Source organism: Thalassophryne amazonica, chromosome 16 (genome assembly GCF_902500255.1).
Source record: "Thalassophryne amazonica chromosome 16, fThaAma1.1, whole genome shotgun sequence".
In the NCBI taxonomy this organism is placed as follows: domain Eukaryota; kingdom Metazoa; phylum Chordata; class Actinopteri; order Batrachoidiformes; family Batrachoididae; genus Thalassophryne; species Thalassophryne amazonica.
The window spans coordinates 77,601,700-77,629,499 of record NC_047118.1 but is presented as its reverse complement, the minus strand read 5'-3'; the positions used below and the strand labels follow the sequence as shown (position 1 = coordinate 77,629,499).

General features: G+C 44.9%; 1 protein-coding gene across 1 annotated transcript; it reads left to right on the top strand.

Moving 5' to 3' along the window:
• Positions 1–27,764, top strand: si:dkey-225f5.4. The gene is made up of 9 exons (XM_034190389.1): positions 1–40; positions 6,200–6,293; positions 10,382–10,505; positions 10,951–11,108; positions 14,851–14,993; positions 15,137–15,320; positions 15,468–15,607; positions 17,737–17,899; positions 27,247–27,764. Exons 1-9 carry the CDS (start codon positions 24–26, stop codon positions 27,310–27,312), a joined length of 1,089 nt encoding a protein of 362 aa, XP_034046280.1. The 5' UTR covers positions 1–23; the 3' UTR covers positions 27,313–27,764.
• The last annotated feature ends 36 nt before the right edge of the window (positions 27,765–27,800 follow it).

The window sequence follows — 27,800 nt, the reverse complement described above, 5'->3', positions numbered from 1 at the left end:
AAAGAAGAAATTTGAACGGACAAATGGCGGAAATTTCAGAGTGAGTTTTGTTTTCATTCTTCATGCCTAGTTTGAGGTTGAAATAAATGTGGATTTTTTTTACTGAAATAAGCCGCTTCAAATGAGGTATTTGTTGGTAACATTGACTCTGTAAGACATTGCCAAAATGAAAAACTTACATTGACAGACACACGAGAAAGGTACTGAAGCTAAAGGCTAAAGCTAAACACTTTTAAACACCAACAGAGGAGTACGTCAGAACCACAGAAGAAGAATTGAATAATACAACTCCTGGCAAAAATTATGGAATCACCGGCCTTGGAGGATGAACTTTCTGGCTTTAAGAAACACTATAAGAAGTCAGGAAAAAAAAAATTGTGGCAGTCAGTAACGGTTACTTTTTTAGACCAAGCAGAGGGAAAAAAAAATATGGAATCACTCAATTCTGAGGAAAAAATTATGGAATCATGAAAAACAAAAGAACGCTCTAACACATCACTAGTATTTTGTTGCACCACCTCTGGCTTTTATAACAGCTTGCAGTCTCTGAGGCATGTACTTAATGAGTGACAAACAGTACTCTTCATCAATCTGGCTCCACCTTTCTCTGATTGCTGTTGCCAGATCATCTTTACAGGTTGGAGCCTTGTCATGGACCATTTTCTTCAACTTCCACCAAAGATTTTCAATTGGATTAAGATCCGGACTATTTCCAGGCCATGACATTGCATGACTTTTTGCAAGGAATGTTTTCACAGTTTTTGCTCTATGACAAGATGCATTATCATCTTGAAAAATGATTTCATCATCCCCAAACATCCTTTCAATTGATGGGATAAGAAAAGTGTCCAAAATATCAACGTAAACTTGTGCATTTATTGATGATGTAATGACAGCCACCTGTTTAGGTGTTAATGATGGCTTTCGTTTAGCTTTTCTGTATGTAAATCCCATTTCCTTTAGGCGGTTTCTTACAGTTCACAGACGTTTACTCCAGTTTCCTCCCATTCGTTCCTCATTTGTTTTGTTGTGCATTTTTGAGACATATTGCTTTAAGTTTTCTGTCTTGACGCTTTGATGTCTTCCTTGGTCTACCAGTATGTTTGCCTTTAACACGCATCCCATGTTGTTTGTATTTGGTCCAGAGTTTAGACACAGCTGACTGTGAACAACCAACATCTTTTGCAACATTGCATAATGATTTACCCTCTTTTAAGAGTTTGATAATCCTCTCCTTTGTTTCAATTGACATCTCTCGTGTTGGAGCCATGATTCATGTCAGTCCACTTGGTGCAACAGCTCTCCAAGGTGTGATCACTCCTTTTTAGATGCAGACTAACGAGCAGATCTGATTTGATGCAGGTGTTAGTTTTGGGGATGAAAATTTACAGGATGATTCCATGACTTATTCCTCAGAATTGAGTGAGTCCATATTTTTTTTTCCCTCTGCTTGGTCTAAAAAAGTAACTGTTACTGACTGCCACAATTTTTTTTTTCTTGATTTCTTATAGTGTTTCTTAAAGCCAGAAAGTTGCCATTTGAAATTACTTTAGTTTTGTGTCATGTCTGTGATCTGCTTTTTTTTCTACAAAATTAAACAACTGAATGAACATCGTCCGAGGCCGGTGATTCCATAATTTTTGCCAGGGGTTGTAATAATAATAATAATAATAATAAAAACTACTGACACTAACAACAAACACAGAGAGCAAACAACAGGAGCAGACCAGAACAACCAACCAGACCAGATGCTGGGAACAGACACAGATAACATATCAGAACAACCAGAGCAGACACAGAACAGATTAAAACTAACAACCAGACCAGACACTGAGAACAGATCAGAACAGACAATAAGAACAGATCAGAACAGACAATGACAATAGACACCGGGATCAGACCAGAACAAACAACAAGAACAGACAATGGGAAAAGACAGCACAAACAGACCAGAATACACACCGGTGCAGGAACAGACCAGAACAGAGACCTGGAACAGACCAGAACAGACACAGGGAACAGACCAGAACACGCAGTGAGTACAGACCAGAACAGACACCAGGAACAGACTAGAACACACGAGTACAGACCAGAACAGACACCGGGAACACCGCACTGGAAAGTTTAAGTGTGTAGGGAAGATGTTTTGATCGACTTTAAGATTGTATGTACGGATTGCAGTAAGTATCATATGAAGAATATTTTGTGCATATCCTCTAAAGGGAGTGATGAGAATTCTTACATGTGTGTGAATTAACGGACACAGGCCATAAAGGACAACAAATAAACAAGCAAGATGCGACAGGTTGGAAGTGACAGTCAGAGATGTGGATTTTTTCAATTGCCTAGAAGCACATTTTGTGCAGATGTAGATTTTGTGGGGAAACTGCACAGGGAAGAACTTTTCTGCACACAACAAACTTTCCAGTCTGGCAGGAACAGACTGGAACAGACCAGAACAGATACAAATAACAGACTGTGAATAAGAATATCAAACAAATCATGAAAGTAAAATAAATAAATAAGTGGAGCAAAGCTGATCAAAGTTTAGAACATCAAATTCTTTTTCAAAAAAGATGAGGACATCTACATTGTCTGGTGAGAGGGTAACAATAACAGCATTATTTATAACCCTTTTGGGATAAATACTGATTAAAATTCATTCAGATCAGTGGTTCTACAGAGTAGATGCACATACAAGTTGGGAATACTTGTTATTTTCCAGAGCTGTGGACTTCCAGCCACCTCGGCTGCACGTGTAGCTTTGAGCAGGGCACTCTCTTCAATGCACTCAGACTGTACAGGGAAGAGATGACGGACACTTTCTCCTCAACTCCTTTTTTTTTTTTTTAATTTTGGTGGAGACATTCTTTGTGTATTTGGATCCAGAAGTGTGCTAATCCTGCTGTCTCTAGCAGGGCACAAGGCTGTTTTAACAGGCTGCATGAGCACACAGCTGCATTATTTCTACTTACACTCAACAAAAATATAAACGCAACACTTTTGGTTTTGCTCCCATTTTGTATGAGATGAACTCAAAGATCTAAAACCTTTTCCACATACACAATATCACCATTTCCCTCAAATATTGTTAACAAACCGGTCTAAATCTGTGATAGTGAGCACTTCTCCTTTGCTGAGATAATCCATCCCACCTCACAGGTGTGCCATATCAAGATGCTGATTAGACACCATGATTAGTGCACAGGTGTGCCTTAGACTGTCCACAATAAAAGGCCACTCTGAAAGGTGCAGTTTTGTTTTATTGGGGGGGGGATACCAGTCAGTATCTGGTGTGACCACCATTTGCCTCATGCAGTGCAACACATCTCCTTCGCATAGAGTTGATCAGGTTGTCAGTTGGGGCCTGTGGAATGTTGGTCCACTCCTCTTCAATGGCTGTGCGAAGTTGCTGGATATTGGCAGGAACTGGTATACGCTGTCGTATACGCCGGTCCAGAGCATCCCAAACATGCTCAATGGGTGACATGTCCGGTGAGTATGCCGGCCATGCAAGAACTGGGACATTTTCAGCTTCCAAGAATTGTGTACAGATCCTTGCAACATGGGGCCGTGCATTATCCTGCTGCAACATGAGGTGATGTTCTTGGATGTATGGCACAACAATGGGCCTCAGGATCTCGTCACGGTATTTCTGTGCATTCAAAATGCCATCAATAAAATGCACCTGTGTTCTTCGTCCATAACAGACGCCTGCCCATACCATAACCCCACCGCCACCATGGGCCACTCGATCCACAACATTGACATCAGAAAACCGCTCACCCACACGACGCCACACACGCTGTCTGCCATCTGCCCTGAACAGTGTGAACCGGGATTCATCCGTGAAGAGAACACCTCTCCAGTGTGCCAAATGCCAGCGAATGTGAGCATTTGCCCACTCAAGTCGGTTACGACGACGAACTGGAGTCAGGTCGAGATGAGCTTCCCTGAGACGGTTTCTGACAGTTTGTGCAGAAATTCTTTGCTTATGCAAACCGATTGTTTCAGCAGCTGTCCGAGTGGCTGGTCTCAGACGATCTTGGAGGTGAACATGCTGGATGTGGAGGTCCTGGGCTGGTGTGGTTACACGTGGTCTGCGGTTGTGAGGCTGGTTGGCTGTACTGCCAAATTCTCTGAAACACCTTTGGAGATGGCTTATGGTAGAGAAATGAACATTCAATACACGAGCAACAGCTCTGGTTGACATTCCTGCTGTCAGCATGCCAATTGCACGCTCCCTCAAATCTTGCGACATCTGTGGCATTGTGCTTTGTGATAAAACTGCACCTTTCAGAGTGGCCTTTTATCGTGGGCAGTCTAAGGCACACCTGTGCACTAATCATGGTGTCTAATCAGCATCTTGGTATGGCACACCTGTGAGGTGGGATGGATTATCTCAGCAAAGGAGAAGTGCTCACTATCACAGATTTAGACTGGTTTGTGAACAATATTTGAGGGAAATTGTGATATTGTGTAAGTGGAAAAAGTTTTAGATCTTTGAGTTCATCTCATACAAAATGGGATCAAAACCAAAAGTGTTGCGTTTATATTTTTGTTGAGTGTAGAATGTGATTTCATCTCAACTGCACTGAAATTAATGCAGTTAACACAAGGGTCATTCCATATGAAATCACCAAAGGTCCCAGTTTTATGGTTTTAAAAATGCCTGGCTTTGATATATGTTGTAGCCAGTGTTGAGAGAAGAAGAATGGTCTTGGCGGCAGCTCAATATCTTGTTTCGTTTAGATTCTATGGGGGTTTGAAAAAGGGGGCATGTCCGTGTGAACCCTCTGTGTTCTGTTTGTGACCATGTTTACTTGGCCATAAATCAAAAACTAGAAAAGATATTAACTTGATATTTTCAGAATTTGTTTATTCTGTCTCATTATTCAGACTCACCTTTCATAGGTTTGCTTGTGTCACAAGCAAACCTATGCAAGGTGAGTCTGAAGTCAAGTTTAAGGAATTCCATGCATGGGCATAGCTTAAGTACAGCTAGCTACACATTAGTTGCTGTGCTTTGTTTATTCAGTGATACAGACATTGTTTATAATGTAGCAATGTATGTGTATACATGCTGGATGGATTTCAGAATGGCTATCTTATAGACTGTCATATATCTCCTGTAAATTTATGTACCTTTTCATGTACATTTTGATTAAGCTGAAAACTGAAGATTACCAATGAAGAGGGCGCTTGTTTTTCCATCAGGCCTCTTTGTTAGATGTTGGTACCAGGTTTAATTTGAAGTTCCAATGAAGACCTTTCATTTGAGACCAACAAAACAAAAATCAAAAGATGCCCAAAAGGGGGCCCCAAAGGAACAAATTTGGTAAAAAATAGCCAGAAAAGGGTTAATTTTGGGCAAAATCTAAAGACATTGTGGTGTTGTTTTTTTGCATCTCAGGGAAGCCTAACATTAGTACTACCAACATGCCAAAGAGCATTTTCACATGACAAGGCAAATAAGGTTAAATGCACATCAAAGTCAGCACACCTTCGGTACATTTTGTCCAAATTCCATTTTTTGGTAATTAATTGCATGGCCCCCAGGGGGTTAATTTCTTCAACTGTACATTTTACGTAAACTTTAAGACAGAATAAACAAATTCTGAAAATATCAAGTTAATATCTTTTCTAGTTTTTGATTTATGGCCAAGTAAACATGGTCACAAACGGAACACAGAGGGTTCACATGGACACGCCCCCTTTTTCAAACCCCCATAGAATCTAAACAAAACAAGATATTGAGCTGCCGCCAAGACCATTCTTCTTCTCTTAACATGAGCTACAAAATATATCAAAACCAGGCAATTCTAAAACTGGGCAATTGTATGGTAACGGAATTACAACAGCAGCAAAATCTGGACATATGGCATCTAACCACGACAGATTAGCTCAGATTGTAATTCCGTTACCGTAGAATTGCCCAACTATAAAACTGGGACTTCCCCTTATGTTGGATGATTTCATATGGAATGACCCGCAAACAAGCTACCATGACATGAAAACATACTTATGTAAACTTTGTAATTAATCCACAGGTCACATACCAATCAAAGAACAGGATGAAAAAAGTTCTTAAACTCATCACATTCTTTGCTAATTGACATCGTTATGGCTTTTAGCTGTGTTATATCAACAGAGTTGCAGCACCTAAAGGTGTTTGTCTGCTGTTTCCCTGTCATATCAGAGTGCTGAAGCGCTGTGATCCGGCCCTCCTGGATCTGAGTCCAGACTCTGAGCAACCAGACTGTGAAGCAGCTCAGATGGTCCTCTATCTGACGGTGCGTCCTCAACCTCACTGTCCTCGCTGCTTTTGTCTCACACACATTAACTCATTCTAGTGGATGTTGTTTGCATATGGTGTTTTCAAATGTGTATAGCCCTTTGAGGTGTCATGATTTGATGTCATATTGAATTAAGTTTAATAAATGTCAACCAGACATCACAAGTAACTAGGTTTAAGGATATGATTCCTTCTTTATGTTCTCTAATGCCATATAACAACACAGTGCAGAATAGCTACCTAAACTCTGTAAGGGAGATAGAGTATCTCGTCAATAGTTTTACATCCTCATTGAAGACAGCTTTGGATGCTGTAGCTCCTCTGAAAAAGAGAGCTTTAAATCAGAAGTGTCTGACTCCATGGTATAACTCTCAAACTCGTAGCTTAAAGCAGATAACCCGTAAGTTGGAGAGGAAATGGCGTCTCACTAATTTAGAAGATCTTCACTTAGCCTGGAAAAAGAGTCTGTTGCTCTATAAAAAAGCCCTCCGTAAAGCTAGGACATCTTTCTACTCATCACTAATTGAAGAAAATAAGAACAACCCCAGGTTTCTTTTCAGCACTGTAGCCAGGCTGACAAAGAGTCAGAGCTCTATTGAGCTGAGTATTCCATTAACTTTAACTAGTAATGAGTTCATGACTTTCTTTGCTAACAAAATTTTAACTATTAGAGAAAAAATTACTCATAACCATCCCAAAGACGTATCGTTATCTTTGGCTGCTTTCAGTGATGCCGGTATTTGGTTAGACTCTTTCTCTCCGATTGTTCTGTCTGAGTTATTTTCATTAGTTACTTCATCCAAACCATCAACATGTTTATTAGACCCCATTCCTACCAGGCTGCTCAAGGAAGCCCTACCATTATTTAATGCTTCGATCTTAAATATGATCAATCTATCTTTGTTAGTTGGCTATGTACCACAGGCTTTTAAGGTGGCAGTAATTAAACCATTACTTAAAAAGCCATCACTTGACCCAGCTATCTTAGCTAATTATAGGCCAATCTCCAACCTTCCTTTTCTCTCAAAAATTCTTGAAAGGGTAGTTGTAAAACAGCTAACTGATCATCTGCAGAGGAATGGTCTATTTGAAGAGTTTCAGTCAGGTTTTAGAATTCATCATAGTACAGAAACAGCATTAGTGAAGGTTACAAATGATCTTCTTATGGCCTCGGACAGTGGACTCATCTCTGTGCTTGTTCTGTTAGACCTCAGTGCTGCTTTTGATACTGTTGACCATAAAATTTTATTACAGAGATTAGAGCATGCCATAGGTATTAAAGGCACTGCGCTGCGGTGGTTTGAATCATATTTGTCTAATAGATTACAATTTGTTCATGTAAATGGGGAATCTTCTTCACAGACTAAAGTTAATTATGGAGTTCCACAAGGTTCTGTGCTAGGACCAATTTTATTCACTTTATATATGCTTCCCTTAGGCAGTATTATTAGACGGTATTGCTTAAATTTTCATTGTTACGCAGATGATACCCAGCTTTATCTATCCATGAAGCCAGACGACACACACCAATTAGCTAAACTGCAGGATTGTCTTACAGACATAAAGACATGGATGACCTCTAATTTCCTGCTTTTAAACTCAGATAAAACTGAAGTTATTGTACTTGGCCCCACAAATCTTAGAAACATGGTGTCTAACCAGATTCTTACTCTGGATGGCATTACCCTGACCTCTAGTAATACTGTGAGAAATCTTGGAGTCATTTTTGATCAGGATATGTCATTCAAAGCGCATATTAAACAAATATGTAGGACTGCTTTTTTGCATTTACGCAATATCTCTAAAATCAGAAAGGTCTTGTCTCAGAGTGATGCTGAAAAACTAATTCATGCATTTATTTCCTCTAGGCTGGACTATTGTAATTCATTATTATCAGGTTGTCCTAAAAGTTCCCTAAAAAGCCTTCAGTTAATTCAAAATGCTGCAGCTAGAGTGCTGACGGGGACTAGAAGGAGAGAGCATATCTCACCCATATTGGCCTCTCTTCATTGGCTTCCTGTTAATTCTAGAATAGAATTTATAATTCTTCTTCTTACTTATAAGGTTTTGAATAATCAGGTCCCTTCTTATCTTAGGGACCTCGTAGTACCATATCACCCCAATAGAGCGCTTCGCTCTCAGACTGCAGGCTTACTTGTAGTTCCTAGGGTTTGTAAGAGTAGAATGGGAGGCAGAGCCTTCAGCTTTCAGGCTCCTCTCCTGTGGAACCAGCTCCCAATTCAGATCAGGGAGACAGACACCCTCTCTACTTTTAAGATTAGGCTTAAAACTTTCCTTTTTGCTAAAGCTTATAGTTAGGGCTGGATCAGGTGACCCTGAACCATCCCTTAGTTATGCTGCTATAGACGTAGACTGCTGGGGGGTTCCCATGATGCACTGTTTCTTTCTCTTTTTGCTCTGTATGCACCACTCTGCATTTAATCATTAGTGATCGATCTCTGCTCCCCTCCACAGCATGTCTTTTTCCTGGTTCTCTCCCTCAGCCCCAACCAGTCCCAGCAGAAGACTGCCCCTCCCTGAGCCTGGTTCTGCTGGAGGTTTCTTCCTGTTAAAAGGGAGTTTTTCCTTCCCACTGTAGCCAAGTGCTTGCTCACAGGGGGTCGTTTTGACCGTTGGGGTTTTACATCATTATTGTATGGCCTTGCCTTACAATATAAAGCGCCTTGGGGCAACTGTTTGTTGTGATTTGGCGCTATATAAAAAAAAAATTGATTGATTGATTGATTGACAAGTACAAGCAGTAAATATTTTTGGTGAAGTGGCATTCTGTCATCCCTAGTCCATCCCTAGTCATGGGATGGAATATTTCACTGCCTGCTTGCTGCGCTGCGACAGTGAGCTTTAGGATAGCAGATGAGGTACAGATCTGCATCAGTGTTTGGTACAAATCAGCTTGCAGCAGGGTTCCCGGTGTAGCTGCCACGAGCTTGCCGGTGATCCGGTCGGGTTGTTGATGATTTCTATTGGCATCAAAATTTTGTACTATCCAAGAATTTTGTTCCTGATTATCCAGATCATCCCAGTGCTCCAGACGTTGGGTGGTGTGCTCCAGGTAGCCCATGTGTGTTTGCAGATGAATTGGGGCAGAGTTGGTGATTATGCTGTGAGTTTGCCGTTTTGCAGTTTTTTTTTCTATCAGGAAGCCAACCACAACCTAAGTGGATGCATGTGTATAGAGGGTTTAAATCACCAGATTTCAGAAAATTGTTCCTGACTGACCATCTCCAGCTTGTTTCATGCTTTTGCATCCTTTTTTATGGTCAGTCGGGAGGCCTCCGGTGGTTTCACATGGACTGATCCTGTTGTGTTTTCAAGGTTTGAAAAGCGCTTGAGTTTTGGATAAAGTGCTTGAAATTCTAATGTCATCGAGCGGAACTTAAACGTTTTTCTCCTGGACATAGCCAGATGTCAGTACATAGATTTGCTCCCTAATGGTTGGAGCATTGGCGGAGTGGTGCTGGCTCCTTCCGATGCTGTATGTTATTACCTTTGGCAACATGTGGGATTTGAGGCTGAGGCAGTGTTTGGGTGTCTGGCCTGTTGTGTCAGTGTAAGCTTTGACTGTGTAATCTCAGTGTGAGATTTTTTACTTGCAGCTTCCCTCAGGATTGGTGAAGCGTTTTATGAAAACATGAACTCTCTCAGCTACAGTTTGTCAGCAGGCACACGGGAGACTTGAGCTTACGCCTGATTTGTTTCTTATGAAAATCCTTCTCTCTTCCACTCCACCATGAAGCTGTATAACTGTTGGTGCAACAGTCAAAAGTTTCACACTGCAGTGTCTCTCCAGTCATAGCCACAGAAGCCTATAACAACACAGTTTTCTTCGTGGCTTTCCTCACTAATCTCCTTCTTGCACCTTGACTCAATTTCTGAGAATTGTCTATTCCAGACAGATTTACTACACAGTACCATAGTGTTTGTATTTATTAATCAGGTTAGATTGCGTGTGCTGGTGCCGTGGGTCACCACATCCAGCCCACCATGGAACCACCCTGAGTCCTGAGCTGCAGATAGTCTGTCCATTTCAATAAGCTTATTATTCTGCTCACTCTGTCTCTGCAGGAGAGCCGTCGTGTGCAGAAGGTTCTGTGGCGTCAGCTCTTTGTTCTGGACTCAATGATGTCTCTACTGGAAGGTGTTGAATCTGCCCAGGAACTGATGACAGAACCCTGCCCACATCCACCTGGTACTTTTGTCTTTAGTCCTCTTTAGACCTAGAGCTGATACTTATTCATAAAGGCTGCGTTACCGCAGCTTCAGGTGTTTGAAGTATGACTCAGTTTAGCCTGATAGTTAGTTGCTGTAAGCAGCAGATATGATGTCAGTAATCCACGTTTGCATATTTTAAGGTCTCACTGTCGTAACCACAACAAGAAAAGATGGCAGCTCAGCTTTCTGACCATTCTTCAAAATAAAGTTCTTTTCGGCTCTGCACATATAACATTCTTTGTTAGCAGCTAGCATAGCATGCAGGACCAGGGCACCTTTTTAACCATGCAATAAAAGTATGCAGTGACAAAAAAGTTGCGATGGTATTCTGAAGTAGTCACGCTTTTCCCCTAAAGTTTCCAAAATATGATGAAGTTGTCACAGTCAGCTGGTGGGTTCATCTGTACCTATGTGTCACTCAGAGGGCGGAGCTCATGGCCGTTGGAAGGCTTTGAAGATGGCGAGCAAGGCGGCCGTGGACACGACAGAGGATCTGCTGAGAACTCTGCAGGATCGACTGAGTCAGATCCTCAACAGACGACAGACACTGAAGCAGCTCGTCCAGCGGCTGCACGCACAGGTCCTCATCTTCAAAGTGTAACACTGGCTAGTTACAGCATAGTAACGCTGAGTAGTTAAAACATAACGCTGCCTAGTTATACTGTAGTGCATACTAATGCAGCACCGGCGTGTTACGGCGTGGCATAGACTAGTTACTATGCAACGCTGACTAGTTGTGGCACAATTGACAAGTTATGGTATAATACAGACTAGTTGTGATGTAATACAGACTAGTTACGACATAAAGTTGACTAGTTATAGCAGAATACAGACTAGATATAATGTAATACTAGTTATACTGTAACATTGACTGGTTGCAATGAAATGCAGATTACTTACACTGTAACACTGACTAGTTGCACTATAACACTGACGAATTCAATGTAATGATGATTACTTGCAGTATAACACTAACTAGTTAACAATGACTAGTAAGAGCACAACAATGACTAGTTACTGAATAGTTACACTGTAACACTGAGTAGTGACTGATTAGGTGCAGTATATGACTGAGTTGTTACAATGTAAAAAGGAGCAGTTACAGTGTAACACCAACTAATTACAGTGTAACACTGACAGGTTACATTGTAACATTATTTGGTCACAAAAACAAATTAAAAAGATGTAAAATATAGTTTGGTTCAGACCCAGAATGTAATGGGAGGTGATGATCTAGTGGGTAAGAAGTGTTGTGGTTCAAACCCTGACCAGACTAGACAAGGGCCCTTGGGCAAGTTCCTTAATCCCAGAGTTGCCCCGTGTGTAGTGAGCGCCTTGCATGGCAGCACCCTGACATTGGTGTATGTGGGTGGGTGAATGTGAGGCATCATTGTAAAGCACTTTGAGCTATTGATTCAAATGGAAAGCACCATATAAATGCAGTCCATTTACATTTAATAGTTTCTCTCCAGGTCAGCCTGAATGTTCACAGAAATTTTATCCTCCTGACTACCAGGACATATATATATATATACGCGTATATATATATATATATATATATATATATATATATATATATATATATATATATATATATATATATATATATATATATATATATTAGTCTTGATTGTAATTAGCGTGCATCTGGAAAGTATTCACATCACTTCACTTTTTCCACATTTTATGTTTCAGCATCATTTCAAAAGGGATGGAATTAAATTTTTTCCTGAAAATTGTACACACAGTTGCCTCTTAATGTGACAATGTGAAAAAAGGTTTTACATTTTTGCAGTGAATGTCAGAGCACAAACCAAGCATGAAGTCAAAGGAATTATCTGTACACCTCTGAGACAGGATTGTCTGGAGACACAAATCTGGGGAAGGGGACAGAAACATTTCTGCTGCTTTGAAGGTCCCAATGAGCACATTGGCCTCCATCATCTGTAAATGGAAGAAGTTCAGATCCACCAGGATTCTTCCTAGAGCTGGCTGCGCGTCTAAACTGAGCAATCGGGGGAGAAGGGCCTTAGTCAGGGAGGTGACCAAAAACCTGATGGTCACTCTGTCAGAGCTCCAGCATTCTTCTGTGGAGAGAGGAGAACTTTCCAGAAGGACAACCATCTCTGCTGCAATCCACTAATCATGTTGGGAAAGTGTAGTGACACGGACCCACAACAGGGGGCGCAAATGACCGGCCAATAGATGAGCCAAAAAGGTAACAATTTAATGTTGTGAAATGTGCACAACGAACATACAGACAATCTCAGAATATAATTACAGTCCAATCACAAAGGTGACGTGTGGGCAGGCTCGAGGATAGAAGACGTCTGTCCTGAGAAGAGCCGGAACCACACGATTTCCGCAGCCACAGAACCTGGTGAATACTGGAGCCGCCAAGTCCCGAATTCCCAGGTGATCACCGTCCCCGACTGTCGGATCTGGTACTGCTGGCGAAGAACAAAGACAGTCAAGTGTGGGTGTGTGTACACCCAGTAACAACAGCGGTGGGAATGCCACCTCCACCTCTCACTCAATACTTGCAGCGCGTCCTCAGAGGAAAAAGAGTGCAGTATTGCACAGCCTCCACAAAAGGACCGGTACTCCTGCAAACACTCACAATAAACAGATTTTCAATATTACCACAAAGGCTGAGGATATTACCTCCAATGAAGTACGATATCTCGGCAACGAGGTGGAGATGACGTCTGGTCTTTATGGAGTGAGAGGACGTTGAGTAGATGGGTGACAGCTGTCAAGAGGTAATGAGTGACAGCTGTCACCCCAGGCTGTGTCCATGGCGGCAGCGCCCTCTCGTGCCTGAAGCCTGCACTTCAGGCAGGGTGCCCACTGGTGGTGGGCCAGCAGTACCTCTTCTTCTGGCGGCCCACACACAACAAATCAGGCCTGTATGATAGAGCGGCCAGATGGAAGTGACTCCTTAGTAAAAGTCACATGGCAGACCACCTGGAGTTTGGCAAAAGGCACCTGAAGGACTCTCAGACCATGAGAAACAAAATTCCCTGGTTAGAATTGAGGGAAAGATGAATGCAGCAATGTACAGAGACATCCTGGATGAAAACCTACTCCAGCGCACTCTTGACCTCAGACTGGGGCAACGGTTCATCTTTCAGCAGGACAATTACCCTAAGCACTCAGCCAAGATATCAAAGGAGTGCTTCCAGGACAACTCTGTGAATGTCATTGAGTGGCCCAGCCAAAGCCCAGACCTGAATCTGATTGAACATCTCTGGAGAGATCGGAAAATGGCTGTGCACTGACGCTCCCCGTCCAACCTGATGGAGCTTGAGAGGTGCAGCAAAGAGGAATGGGCTAAACTGCCGAAAGATAGGTGCACCAAGCTTGTGGCATCGTATTCAAGAAGACTGGAGGCTGTAATTGCTGCCAAAGGTGCTTCAACAAAGTATTGAGCAAAGGGTGTGAATACTTATGTACATGTGATTTCTTAGGTTTTTTCTTTTTATTTTTAATAAATTTACAAAAATTTATGTTTCATGTTGTCATAATGGGGTGTTGTGAGGACAATTTTGAAGGAAAAAAAAAAAGAATTTACTCCATTTTGGAATAAGTCTGTAACATAACAAAATGTGGAAAAACCGAAGCGCTGTGAATAGTTTACAGATACACTGCACAATGAGAGACAAGAAAATGGTAATCTGTTTCCCTCATCTTGACTCCTTTGATTCTCGTCTTCTCAGTTCCTGCTGTTTTCCTCTTTTCCCTGTTTTATTTCCTCTTCTATTATTTGTTCCTCTTCTTTTCTTTTTTCCATTCTGATTTGTGTAGAGCTTGTGGAATGACTGATTTCTCTTTCAAAAGGTAATCACTCCTCTTCCTCAGGCTCTCCTCAGCTCAGTCTGAATTATTAACTGAGCAGACGATGTCCACAGAGCCGAAGTTTGGATTTCTCTCCACATTCGTAGAAACTGTCCAAATGACATGAGTGTCAGTAACTGAGCTGTTATTATGATGTTATCCTGAGAGGAACTTACACAGATCTGCTTTTAACATGTTCAATGAAATCAACCTATTGCTTGAATAAAGTTTTAAATTCTTTTGTCTCATTTGAGCTACTTGGCCATCAGGTTAGTTTTTTGTTGCTTGGTTTCCTCCTCATCTTCATTCACAACTCCTCATTTCCTCTTTTCTTCTGTCCTCTCATTATGTCCTTGTTTCCTTTTCCAGATGTCATTCATTGGTACCTCTCTTTCTTCCAATCTTCTTGTAATTCCTTTTCTCTGGCGCTAATTCCTTTTCTTTCTTGCTCTTTATCTCATGCTCTCCTCTTCCATCTCCAACAGAAGGAGCAGCACGAACAGGTGAAGGAGTCTTTGCAGAAAGCCCAGAATGCATTGCACATTTGTGAGCGTCAAATGACTTGGGATAAACTGAAGTTGGAGTCGGTGCTGCGCCGTCTAGTCAGCTGGCAACATCTCAGATATGAGTGAGTGATGTGAGGTCACATGATCAGAAGAAGTCTTCCTTGAAGTGTGATTGGCTGTTCTATTGTTGAGTGGTTGTCAGATGACTGAGTCTGATTGGCTGTTAGATGGTTGTTTCCTGGTTAACCTGTTTGTACTTCTCCAGGCTCCTTGAGTACATTTCTGCTGTCCAGGATGTCATGCAGATCAACTTGCTCTCCTTCAATCAGTCGGAGTTGTGTATGGAGCTGAGGCCCCGCCCCTCCTCCAGTGAGAACCTGTCCTCCAATGAGCTGGAGCATCTGAAGCTTTCAGTCACCTGGAGTGATGACGAGCACTTCAAGCTGCAGGTAACGTTTGTGTTTTCTTGTTGTGATTCAGCCATTCACACTTCAAAACTTCAGAATCTGTCAGTTTTGAATAAAATCACAGAAGCTCATCCCAAGATCACAGACTTAAAGACTTTCTGGATCCCACCTTGCTCTCTCCTTTTCCAGGTCCACATGGGCATGGCAGGTCTTGCTGACGACTATATGTCAGGCCCGTGGTCTGAGGTGAGCGCTGCTCTGCTGGAGGTGATGCAGTGCTACACAGGCCAGGCGGAGCTGCTTTGGGAAATCCAGTCTCTGCGCTCCAGGTGAGACTGCAGCTCCACCCGCTTGTATCTTTGGAACAGACAAAGGTGTGGAGCTTCTGGTCAAGCACACCTTCCAAACATGCATTCAGGGTGCATATATGTTCACAAAGTGTAATCGGCCGGCTGTTCGTCACAACAGATTACTGTTGCCTTTGTGAGGACAGCAGGGGGCGCCTGAAAACAAAAGACAGCAGTGGCTGTGTTGGTTGCTGCTGTGTTCATTGGAGAGGCATTGGTCTGGAGGTTAGAGAAACAGGCTCACGACCAGAGGGTCCTTGGTTTGATTCTCTGTCATGACAACAACTCCAGTCACGTAACGAGTGCCTTGCATTGCACCACACTGATTCGTATGTGTGTGTGAGTGAGTGAGTGACTGAAGCTTCATGAAGCACTGTGAGGTTCTACATCATATGTAAATTATAGAAGTTTATTCACTCAAATGTTCAAATTCCAGTCAAAATGCAAGCAACCACGCTGAGAATCATCTTTTAAGGTTTGAGACTCTTGTGTGCTAATTTAGGAAATAACAGATTACAATAATCGATTCTGTAGGACACAAAAGCATAAATCAATGTCTCAGCATCCTCCATTCACCTTATTGAGAATCTCATAATCCCTTGTGCGCCAGAGAGGCGCTACTGTCAAAACGACATGAAGAAAACACAGGACGACAATTGCAAATGAACATTATACTACCAAAATGTACATTTTTATGCTTTTCATAACATTTATAAGAGATGCATGAGACCCCTGAAAATTTGCTAAAACAAATATTCCAAATATTCTGTGTCTGCTACCTTCATCCTGCGTGGAACTTCATGAACGCAAACCGAATTTCAGACATCTTACATATATTACTCTGGAGTAAACAGCACAAACAGTGTTGTAAAGGGCAATAAGCAGGGTGTTAAAGAGCAAACTTCACTTTCCACCTGACATGAACAGGAAGCAGTCGGGTCAGTCTCCATTATACATTTTAATAGTAGAAGTCTTTCTACAAACTTGTCTAAAATTCAGGATTGTTTAAAAACTGTCAAACATTTTTCATTGCGGTTACTGAGACGTAGTTGAAAGATGAGAACATTGACACTGTCCAGCTTGAGGGTTATGATTTGTTTGCTATAAATTGGATGAATAAAAGAGGCAGTGGTGTGGAACTTTACGTTTGTTCTAGTTATCATTGTGAAATTGTAATATGTCCTTTTCTTGTGAAAATGTTATGGAATGTGTTACAGTGGAAATTAAATGTGAAAAATCAAAAAACATAATTATAAGCTGCGTTTATAGAGCACCTGGATCAATCATAAATATTTTTTAGGAAAAATTTATATATATATATCAAGGCTTTACAAAAATAATATAATTACTTGTTATAGTTTGAAGAATTAGCTTTACCGATTTTGTTATTGTGCTTGGGATTGTGCACTATTGCTTGTTTTGTTGTTTAGAAATCTTAGTGCATTGATTAAGTTATATTGTTTGTGCACATTTCTTTGGTATTGTTGTTGTGAGTGTATATATATTTATATATGTATACATTCTTTATTTTTTATGGTATAAGGGGAGGGTATTTATAAGCTTCGCTTCTGCCTTCACCCTTTTGGCCACACGGGTTCACTGTTATGTTGTTCCTTTTATGAGTTTTTGTTATTGTTCTTCTGTGTGCCAAATAAATAAATAAATGTATTCATTCTTTCATCGCGGCTCGCAGCAATTCCCATTGTAAATAACGTTGAAATCACTTGAGATTCTCACATTTACATAAAACAAACAGCGTCTAAAAACCCAGATAATATATTCATGAGAATTTTAGGCACAGTATACAAAGAGTTTTACCTTTGCGATGTGAATGCTGTTGTCTGTGTGCAGCGGTTAAATTGCAGTGTTATCAGAGCATCTCAATGCAGTTCTCAGTGCTGTTGACATCTCGCAAAGTGGCGACCTCTCTGAGATTTTCCGGGATTTGAAACCTCAATAGGGCGAATAGACTGGATTGGTCTAATCACTGGAATAATACGGCAGAGAAAATAGGCAAAGCCTCATCTCTGCTGTGTCGGGGTGTCATGTGACTCTGGAGAAAAAGAAGTCACAGTTCCTTTAAGAATCCTTTGACATTTGTGTGTGTATAGTTTTGCTATAGACTGGCGCCCCGCTCAGCGGCTGCTGGTCTACCTGAAGTCTGCGTCGCTGGTGTGTAACCTGAAGGTGGAGGACGGTTACCCGAGCAGAGGACGGGCACGCCTGCAGTCTGTGTGCAGAGATGGACACTCACTGGAAATGTGTGACCTGCAGGTAACAGGACAGCCGTGACCCAACACGTTAGAGTTCATCTGTGTCCAAGCTCTGCCCACATTTGATTAGATACTGTTAGTCTGTTGAACGCTGAGTCGAGCAGGTAAAGAGGAAAATATGCAACATTGTTTCCACGAACTGCGGAGTCAATCCGCTGTGTACTCAGTGTGAAGTACACACATACATACGTGTGTTCGGTCATGACTATTACAAAATTCTAATTCTCTGTCCGCCCTCTTGCTGAGCTAAAAAATAAAATAAATGGACTGTTGGCACATAACGAGGGAAACGTTTGTCATGTCACCACGTGTTCTCTGAGTTTCAAAAAGAAAAAACTCTTCATTCATACGAGCAGGCAGTAAACTGACATTTTAAGCCCCGGTCACACAGCACACAATGATAGCTGAACAAGGGGAAAAAAGTCACACATCGTCGAGAAAAGGTGGATGAATGATCCTGCACTTTTCCCATCACTGAAAAGCCTACGAATCAAGAGTGCAAAAAGGAAAACAAAACCGAAACTAGCGAAAGAAAAACAAAGTGTTGTGAAAGTGTAGTGACACGGACCCACAACAGGGGGCGTAAATGAACGGACAATGGAAGGAGTCAAATTAGAACACTTTACTGTTGTGAATGACACAACCAAACACAGCAGATTACAGAATGTGCAAAAGTCAATCAATAAGGTGTCGTTTGGGCAGGCTCGACGATAGGAGACGCCCGTCTGGAAACGAACCGGAACAACACGATTTCCACTGCCACCGAACCCGAGGAATACTGGAGCCGCCAAGTCCCGAAGTCCCCAGGTGGCCACCTTCACGGCGTGTCGGATCTGGTACTGCTGGCAGAAAGCAAAGACAGTCAAGGGTGGGTGTGTGAACACCCAGTAACAATCCTGGTGGGAATTCCACCTCCACCTCTCACTCAATACTTGCAGCGATCCCTCAGAGGAAAAAGAGTGCCGTCTTGCACAGCCTCCACAAAAAGGACCGGTACTCCTGCAAACACTCACAATAAACTGATTTACAAAATATCACAAAAAGGCTGAGGATATTACCTCTGGTAGAAGATGATATCTCGGCAGTGTGGTGGAGGTGTCTTCCTGCTTTTATTCCAGATGTGGATTGGATGATTAGTGACAGCTGTCACGGATGATGGGTGACAGCTGTCACCACGGCTTGTTCCTGAGGCGGCAGCGCCCTCTCGTGCCTGAAGCCCGCACTTCAGGCAGGGCGCCCTCTGGTGGTGGGCCAGCAGTACCTCCTCTTCTGGCGGCCCACACAACAGGACCCCCCCCTCAACAGGCGCCTCCTGGCGCCCGACCAGGCTTGTTCGGGTGGCAACGATAGAAATCGGCCAGGAGGGCCGGGTCCAGGATGAAGCTCCTCTTCACCCAGGAGCGTTCTTCGGGTCCATACCCCTCCCAGTCCACCAAATACTGAAAGCCCCAGCCCATTCGACGGACGTCCAAGAGCCGGCGAACTGTCCAAGCCGGCTCCCCGTCGATAATACGGGCAGGAGGCGGCGCCGGACCGGGTGCACAGAGGGGTGAGGTGTGATGCGGCTTGATTCTGGAGACATGGAAAACCGGATGGATCCGCAGTGAGGCCGGGAGTTGGCGCCTCACTGCGGTAGGACTGAGAACCTTGAGGATGGGAAAGGGTCCAATGAAGCGGTCTTTCAGTTTGGGAGACTCGACCTGTAGTGGAATGTCCCTGGTGGAAAGCCATACCTCCTGCCCGGGCTGGTATGCGGGGGCCGGGGACCGTCGACGGTCTGCATGGGCTTTAGCCCTCGTCCGGGCCCTCAACAAGGCCGAACGGGCGGTGCGCCACACCCGACGGCATCTCCGCAGGTGGGCCTGGACCGAGGGCACACCGACCTCTCCCTCCACCAAAGGAAACAAAGGGGGTTGGTACCCCAGACACACCTCGAACGGGGAGAGGCCGGTGGCAGAGGACACTTGGCTGTTATGAGCGTACTCGATCCAGGCCAGATGTTCACTCCAAGCCGTCGGGTGTGCGGAGGTCGTGCACCTAAGGGCCTGCTCCAACTCCTGGTTGGCCCGTTCGACCTGTCCGTTAGTCTGTGGGTGATACCCAGACGAGAGGCTTACGGTGGCCCCCAGTTCCCGGCAGAAACTTCTCCACACCTGCGAGGAGAACTGGGGACCGCGATCCGAAACGATGTCTGTTGGTATCCCATGCAGCTGGATGACATGGTGGACCAGGAGATCCGCCGTCTCCTGGGCCGACGGGAGCTTCGGGAGGGCCACGAAGTGGGCCACCTTGGAGAATCGGTCCACTATCGTGAGAATGGTGGTGTGTCCCCGGGACGGCGGGAGGCCCGTGACAAAATCCAGACCGATGTGGGACCAGGGGCGGTGAGGCACAGGAAGTGGCTGTAGGAGTCCCTGTGCCTTCTGGTGGTCCGCCTTGGCCCTGGCGCAGGTGGTGCAGGCCTGGATGTAAGCCCGGACATCAGTCTCCAGGGACGCCCACCAGAAGCGCTGCCGGACCACTGCCACGGTCGTACGCACCCCTGGGTGGCAGGAGAGCTTGGACCCGTGACAGATGTCCAGAACGGCAGCTCTGGCCTCTGGTGGGACGTACAATCTGTCTTTCGGTCCTGTTCCGGGATCCGGGCTCCGTGCCAGGGCCTCCCGGACGGTCTTCTCCACGTCCCAGGTTAGGGTAGCCACGATAGTGGACTCCGGTAGAATGGGTTCCGGTGGATCCGACAGCTCGGTCTTGACTTCCCGTTCATGCACCCGGGACAGGGCATCCGATCTTTGGTTCTTGGTCCCGGGGCGGTAGGTGATCCGGAAGTCAAAACGGCCGAAAAACAGTGACCAGCGGGCTTGCCTGGGGTTCAGTCGCATGGCGGTCCTGATATACTCCAGGTTCCGGTGGTCCGTGAAAACCGTGAAAGGCACTGACGCTCCCTCCAGCAGGTGTCTCCACTCCTCAAGAGCCTCTTTCACCGCAAGGAGCTCTCGATTGCCCACGTCATAGTTCCGCTCTGCTGGGGTCAACCTGCGGGAAAAATAGGCACACGGGTGAAGAACCTTATCGGTTTCTCCGCTCTGGGATAGCACGGCTCCTATCCCTGAGTCAGAGGCGTCCACTTCAACCACAAACTGGCGACTAGGATCGGGCTGCACCAAGACCGGTGCAGTCGAGAACCGGCGTTTCAACTTCCTAAACGCGGCTTCGCACCGATCCGACCAGGTGAAGGGAACTTTTGGTGAGGTCAGGGCCGTCAGGGGGCTAACTACCTGACTATACCCCTTAATGAACCTCCTGTAAAAATTTGCGAAGCCGAGGAACTGTTGCAGCTTCCTACGGCTCGTAGGTTGGGGCCAGTCTCTCACCGCTGCGACCTTGGCCGGATCCGGGGCGACGGAGTTGGAGGAGATGATAAACCCCAGGAAGGACAAAGAAGTGCGGTGAAACTCACACTTCTCGCCCTTCACAAACAGCCGGTTCTCCAACAACCGCTGCAGGACCTGACGTACATGCCGTACATGGGTCTCAGGGTCCGGAGAAAAGATGAGTATATCATCCAGGTATACGAAGACGAATCGGTGCAGGAAGTCCCGCAAGACATCATTAACCAAAGCTTGGAACGTCGCGGGGGCGTTAGTGAGGCCGAACGGCATGACCAGGTACTCAAAATGACCTAACGGGGTGTTGAATGCCGTCTTCCATTCATCTCCCTTCCGGATCCGAACTAGGTGGTATGCGTTCCTAAGATCCAACTTTGTGAAGATTTTGGCTCCATGCAGGGGGGTGAACACCGAATCTAACAAAGGCAACGGGTATCGGTTGCGAACCGTGATCTCGTTCAGCCCTCGGTAATCAATGCATGGACGAAGACCGCCATCTTTTTTGCCCACAAAAAAGAAACCTGCTCCCATCGGAGAGGTGGAGTTACGGATCAGCCCGGCAGCTAAGGAGTCCCGGATGTAGGTCTCCATTGATTCGCGCTCAGGTCGGGAGAGGTTGTACAGCCTGCTGGACGGGAACTCCACACCTGGCAACAAATCGATGGCACAATCGTACGGACGATGCGGGGGGAGAGTGAGTGCCCGATCCTTGCTAAAAACGTCAGCAAGCTCGTGGTACTCAACTGGCACCGCCGACAGATTGGGGGGAACTTTGACCTGATCCTTAGCCTGGGAACCGGGAGGAACCGAGGATCCCAAACACATCCGATGGCAGGTCTCGCTCCACTGTACCACCACCCCGGACGGCCAATCAATCCGGGGATTGTGTTTCAACATCCAGGGGAACCCCAGAATCACACGGGAGGTAGAAGGAGTCACAAAAAACTCAATCTCCTCCCTATGATTCCCTGACACTACCAGAGTTACTGGTGGTGTCCTGTGTGTGATTAAAGGGAGTAGGGTGCCATCTAGTGCTCGCACCTGCAATGGTGTAGGTAGCGCCACCAGAGGGAGCCCTACCTCTCTGGCCCATCTGCTGTCTAGCAGATTCCCTTCTGACCCTGTGTCTACCAGTGCTGGGGCCTGAAGGGTTAAATCCCCGCTAAGGATTGTAACTGGGTGCCGTGTGGCAATGTGTGTGTGTCCCACATGAATTTCCTGGCCCACCCTAAGCCCAGTTTCTAGGGGCGGGCGTTGGTGTTTAACCATTCGGGGCAATTGCTCAATTGATGCTCCATTGAGCCACAAACAAAACACGCCCCGCGTGGAAACCTCCTCTGCCTATTAGGTGGTCTAAATGTGGCCCTGCTTGTGTCCATAGCTTCGTCAGCAGGGGGAGCTGTCGCCCCACGGGACGTAGAGACCAGGGAGCGTGGGAAGGGCGGACCTTTTTTCGGACCCGGAAGGAAGAGGGACGGCGCGCGCCCGGCCACGTCCTTCGTCTCGTTCCCGACGGCGTTCCTCCAACCGATTGTCTAACCGTATAATGAGATCAATAAGCCCATCTAGTTCCCGCGGTTCATCCTTGGCCACTAGGTGCTCCTTTAGGACTGACGACAGTCCGTTTACAAAGGCGGCGCGGAGCGCAGCATTATTCCAGCCGGACCTCGCAGCCGCGATGCGGAAGTCGACTGCATAAGCAGCTGCGCTTCGGCGTCCCTGTCTCATCGACAGCAGCACAGTTGAAGCGGTCTCTCCCCTGTTAGGGTGATCAAACACAGTTCTGAACTCCCTCACAAACCCAGTGTACGTGTGAAGGAGCCGTGAATTTTGCTCCCAAAGCGCTGTAGCACAAGCGCGTGCCTCTCCCGAAGCAGAGTGATCACATAAGCTATTTTGCTTGCGTCTGACGCGTACATGACGGGACGTTGTGCGAAGACGAGCGAACACTGCATAAGAAAGTCCGCGCACGTTTCCACACAACCTCCGTACGGCTCAGGAGGGCTTATGTATGCTTCAGGGGATGGTGGGAGGGGTTGTTGAACCACCACTGGAACATTTATATCCTGCACAGGGTCGGCAGGAGGAGGAACTGCAGCAGCGCCCTGAGCGCTCGCCGCCACAGGAGGATGTTTTGCTCGGCTATTTGATCCATCCGAGCCGTAAAGGCGGTGAGAATATGCTGTAGCTCACCAATCACGCCTCCTGCAGACGCCTGCGCTCCCTGCTCTCCCATTGGTTGTTCAACAGCCTGGTGACGCCCCTTGGAGTCCATGACGCTGGCCGAGATATCCTGTTGGGAAAGTGTAGTGACACGGACCCACAACAGGGGGCGTAAATGAACGGACAATGGAAGGAGTCAAATTAGAACACTTTACTGTTGTGAATGACACAACCAAACACAGCAGATTACAGAATGTGCAAAAGTCAATCAATAAGGTGTCGTGTGGGCAGGCTCGACGATAGGAGACGCCCGTATGGAAACGAACCGGAACCATACGATTTCCACTGCCACCGAACCCGAGGAATACTGGAGCCGCCAAGTCCCGAAGTCCCCAGGTGGCCACCTTCACGGCGTGTCGGATCTGGTACTGCTGGCAGAAAGCAAAGACAGTCAAGGGTGGGTGTGTGAACACCCAGTAACAATCCTGGTGGGAATTCCACCTCCACCTCTCACTCAATACTTGCAGCGATCCCTCAGAGGAAAAAGAGTGCCGTCTTGCACAACCTCCACAAAAAGGACCGGTACTCTTGCAAACACTCACAATAAACTGATTTACAAAATATCACAAAAAGGCTGAGGATATTACCTCTGGTAGAAGATGATATCTCGGCAGTGTGGTGGAGGTGTCTTCCTGCTTTTATTCCAGATGTGGATTGGATGATTAGTGACAGCTGTCACGGATGATGGGTGACAGCTGTCACCACGGCTTGTTCCTGAGGCGGCAGCGCCCTCTCGTGCCTGAAGCCCGCACTTCAGGCAGGGCGCCCTCTGGTGGTGGGCCAGCAGTACCTCCTCTTCTGGCGGCCCACACAACACAAAGCGAGCGTCAACCTTGACGCTTTAAATGAAATCAAAATGAAACATTTACGATGACGTGACTGACAGCGGGTATGAGACTGAGTGCAGCCACCCTGTGTTCATGTCTGCAGCACTGGCAGGTTCGGGGTCTGGTTGTCTTGACAACAATGTGTGCGCACACGCAGGCCAGCCACAACGGCTGGAACGGGCATAAATAGTTACAGTAGTTGATAAAACCTTGCTGCTGTTGTTTCTTTGCTTTTCGTCCCACACATGGACGAGTCATCAGTGATACAAGGATGTTACATTCAGTTCGTCTGATCTTTAGGTATTGATCCGTTCAGATATCGTCAGCGTTCATGCAAGAAGTCGGACTTGGATGGCTGGATGAAGTGGGACGACAGTCAAACGGAACGCTGATGTTACGGGAACTACACAAATGATGAGGAACCATCAAGAAGAAAGCAAAACAAAATATGGATGAATTGAGGTTGTCATTGGGATTCATTCACATTTTTCAACAGTTTAAAAATTCTGATGAAGCGCCAGCTACAGAAACAAAGCTGGACGTCAGTTAAACAATGTCATCATAAGTCCAGATTGCTTGTTTTGTTTTGGGTTCGGTGTCCATCATTAGTGCTGTGTGACCAGGGCTTAAATGGTGTGTGTGTGTGTGTGTGTGTGTGTGTGTGTGTGTGTGTGTGTGTGTGTGTGTGTGTGTGTGTGTGTGTGTGTGTGTGTGTGTGTGTGTGTGTGTGTGTGTGTGTGTGTGTGTGTGTGTGTGTGTGTGTGTGTGTGTGTGTGTGTGTTCATATCTTGACTGGTTAGTAACACTTTACACAAGTGGCAGATATAGAAGTATAACAGTTAAGAAAAAAATAAATCATATGGTAACTATAATGGCTGTAACCTGGAAAAATACTTTAATAGCCACTAAAAGAAAGAAAGAAATACACTAGAGAAAACCAGAAATACATTTTAAAACTTAATTAAACTTAATTCAAATCAAATCTAAATTTGTGATGTAACTGGAATTTCTGGGCCAAAACCAGAATTGTGTAATTTTCAATGACTTTTATACAAAACAAAAATACACTCAACAAAAATATAAATGCAGCACTTTTGGTTTTGCTCCCATTTTGTATGACATGAACTCAAAGATCTAAAATTTTTTCCACATACACAATATCACTGTTTCCCTCAATTATTGATCACAAATCAGTCTAAATCTGTGATAGTGAGCACTTCTCCTTTGCTGAGATAATCCATCCCACCTCACAGGTGTGCCATACCAAGATGCTGATTAGACACCATGATTAGTGCACAGGTGTGCCTTAGACTGTCCACAATAAAAGGCCACTCTGAAAGGTGCAGTTTTGTTTTATTGGGGGGGGGGGGGATACCAGTCAGTATCTGGTGTGACCACCATTTGCCTCATGCAGTGCAACACATCTCCTTCGCATAGAGTTGATCAGGTTGTCAGTTGTGGCCTGTGGAATGTTGGTCCACTCCTCTTCAATGGCTGTGCGAAGTTGCTGGATATTGGCAGGAACTGGTACACGCTGTTGTATACGCCGGTCCAGAGCATCCCAAACATGCTCAATGGGTGACATGTCCGGTGAGTATGTCGGCCATGCAAGAACTGGGACATTTTCAGCTTCCAAGAATTGTGTACAGATCCTTGCAACATGGGGCCGTGCATTATCCTGCTGCAAGATGAGGTGATGTTCTTGGATGGATGGCACAACAATGGGCCTCAGGATCTCGTCACGATATCTCTGTGCATTCAAAATGCCATCAATAAAATGCACCTGTGTTCTTCGTCCATAACAGACGCCTGCCCATACCATAACCCCACCGCCACCATGGGCCACTCGATCCACAACAATGACATCAGAAAACTGCTCACCCACACGACGCCACACACGCTGTCTGCCATCTGCCCTGGACAGTGTGAACCGGGATTCATCCGTGAAGAGAACACCTCTCCAACGTGCCAAACACCAGCGATTGTGAGTATTTGCCCACTCAAGTCGGTTACGACGACGAACTGGAGTCAGGTTGAGACCCCGATGAGGACGACGAGCATGCAGATGAGCTTCCCTGAGACAGTTTCTGACAGTTTGTGCAGAAATTCTTTGGTTATGCAAACCGATTGTTTCAGCAGCTGTCCGAGTGGCTGGTCTCAGACGATCTTGGAGGTGAACATGCTGGATGTGGAGGTCCTGGGCTGGTGTGGTTACACGTGGTCTGCGGTTGTGAGGCTGGTTGGATGTACTGCCAAATTCTGTGACGCCTTTGGAGATGGCTTATGGTAGAGAAATGAACATTCAATACACGAGCAACAGCTCTGGTTGACATTCCTGCTGTCAGCATGCCAATTGCACGCTCCCTCAAATCTTGCGACATCTGTGGCATTGTGCTGTGATAAAACTGCACCTTTCAGAGTGGCCTTTTATTGTGGGCAGTCTAAGGCACACCTGTGCACTAATCATGGTGTCTAATCAGCATCTTGATATGGCACACCTGTGAGGTGGGATGGATTATCTCAGCAAAGGAGAAGTGCTCACTATCACAGATTTAGACTGGTTTGTGAACAATATTTGAGGGAAATGGTGATATTGTGTATGTGGAAAAAGTTTTAGATCTTTGAGTTCATCTCATACAAAATGGGAGCAAAACCAAAAGTGTTGTGTTTATATTTTTGTTGAGTGTAATATTATTGTTCCTGGAAGAATTAAAGAAAGTAGACTTTTAGAAGTAAATATTATTATTTACATTCTTAGATTTTTATATTTGTACTTTTCATTTCTCTGGTGGTGTATTAATATGACATAATTATGTGGTCAACAGCAAATGTTTCACACTGACTGAACAGATAAACCAAGAAGGTTAAATGAAGCAATATGATCTCTGTGTGTCTGTGTGTCTCTGCAGCCTCCTCAGCCTGACCTCACTCTGACTGAATGGGTGGTGTTCCTCTGCAGCAGTCCCATCCTCTGACATGCCCAGTTTTATTTGTTTGTAAAATGATTTTCCTTTTGTCACTTTTCTTGTTTATCATCTTAAATGAATGTATCTCAGAGGAGTGTCAGCACAATTGGGTTCCCTCCAAGGACCGCCTACTTTATCAAACACAATATTGATTATTCCAATTATCCTTCAGATGACTTTTTCATATCTCATGCCAACTAATCGGCAACAAAAAAGCAAATGTTTGTGTATAAATTAATAAAACCTTTGTACTGAGAAACCTCATAGTTTAAGCCACTTTGTTAACATTGGTGGCTCCATGCCCCCCACCCCCCAGATTCCTTTGTCAGTCTTTTCTGATGTGAAACTACCCAATGGGCACTCTCAAATTACTAGGGCCCCTCCCATTCTTAGTTCGACTGCCGTCTTCTCATTGGTGTTGCAGCAATAATTGTGGATCATAAGCACATTTCAATATTTTGAACATCTGTATCAGAAGCACTTTAAACATTTGCCAA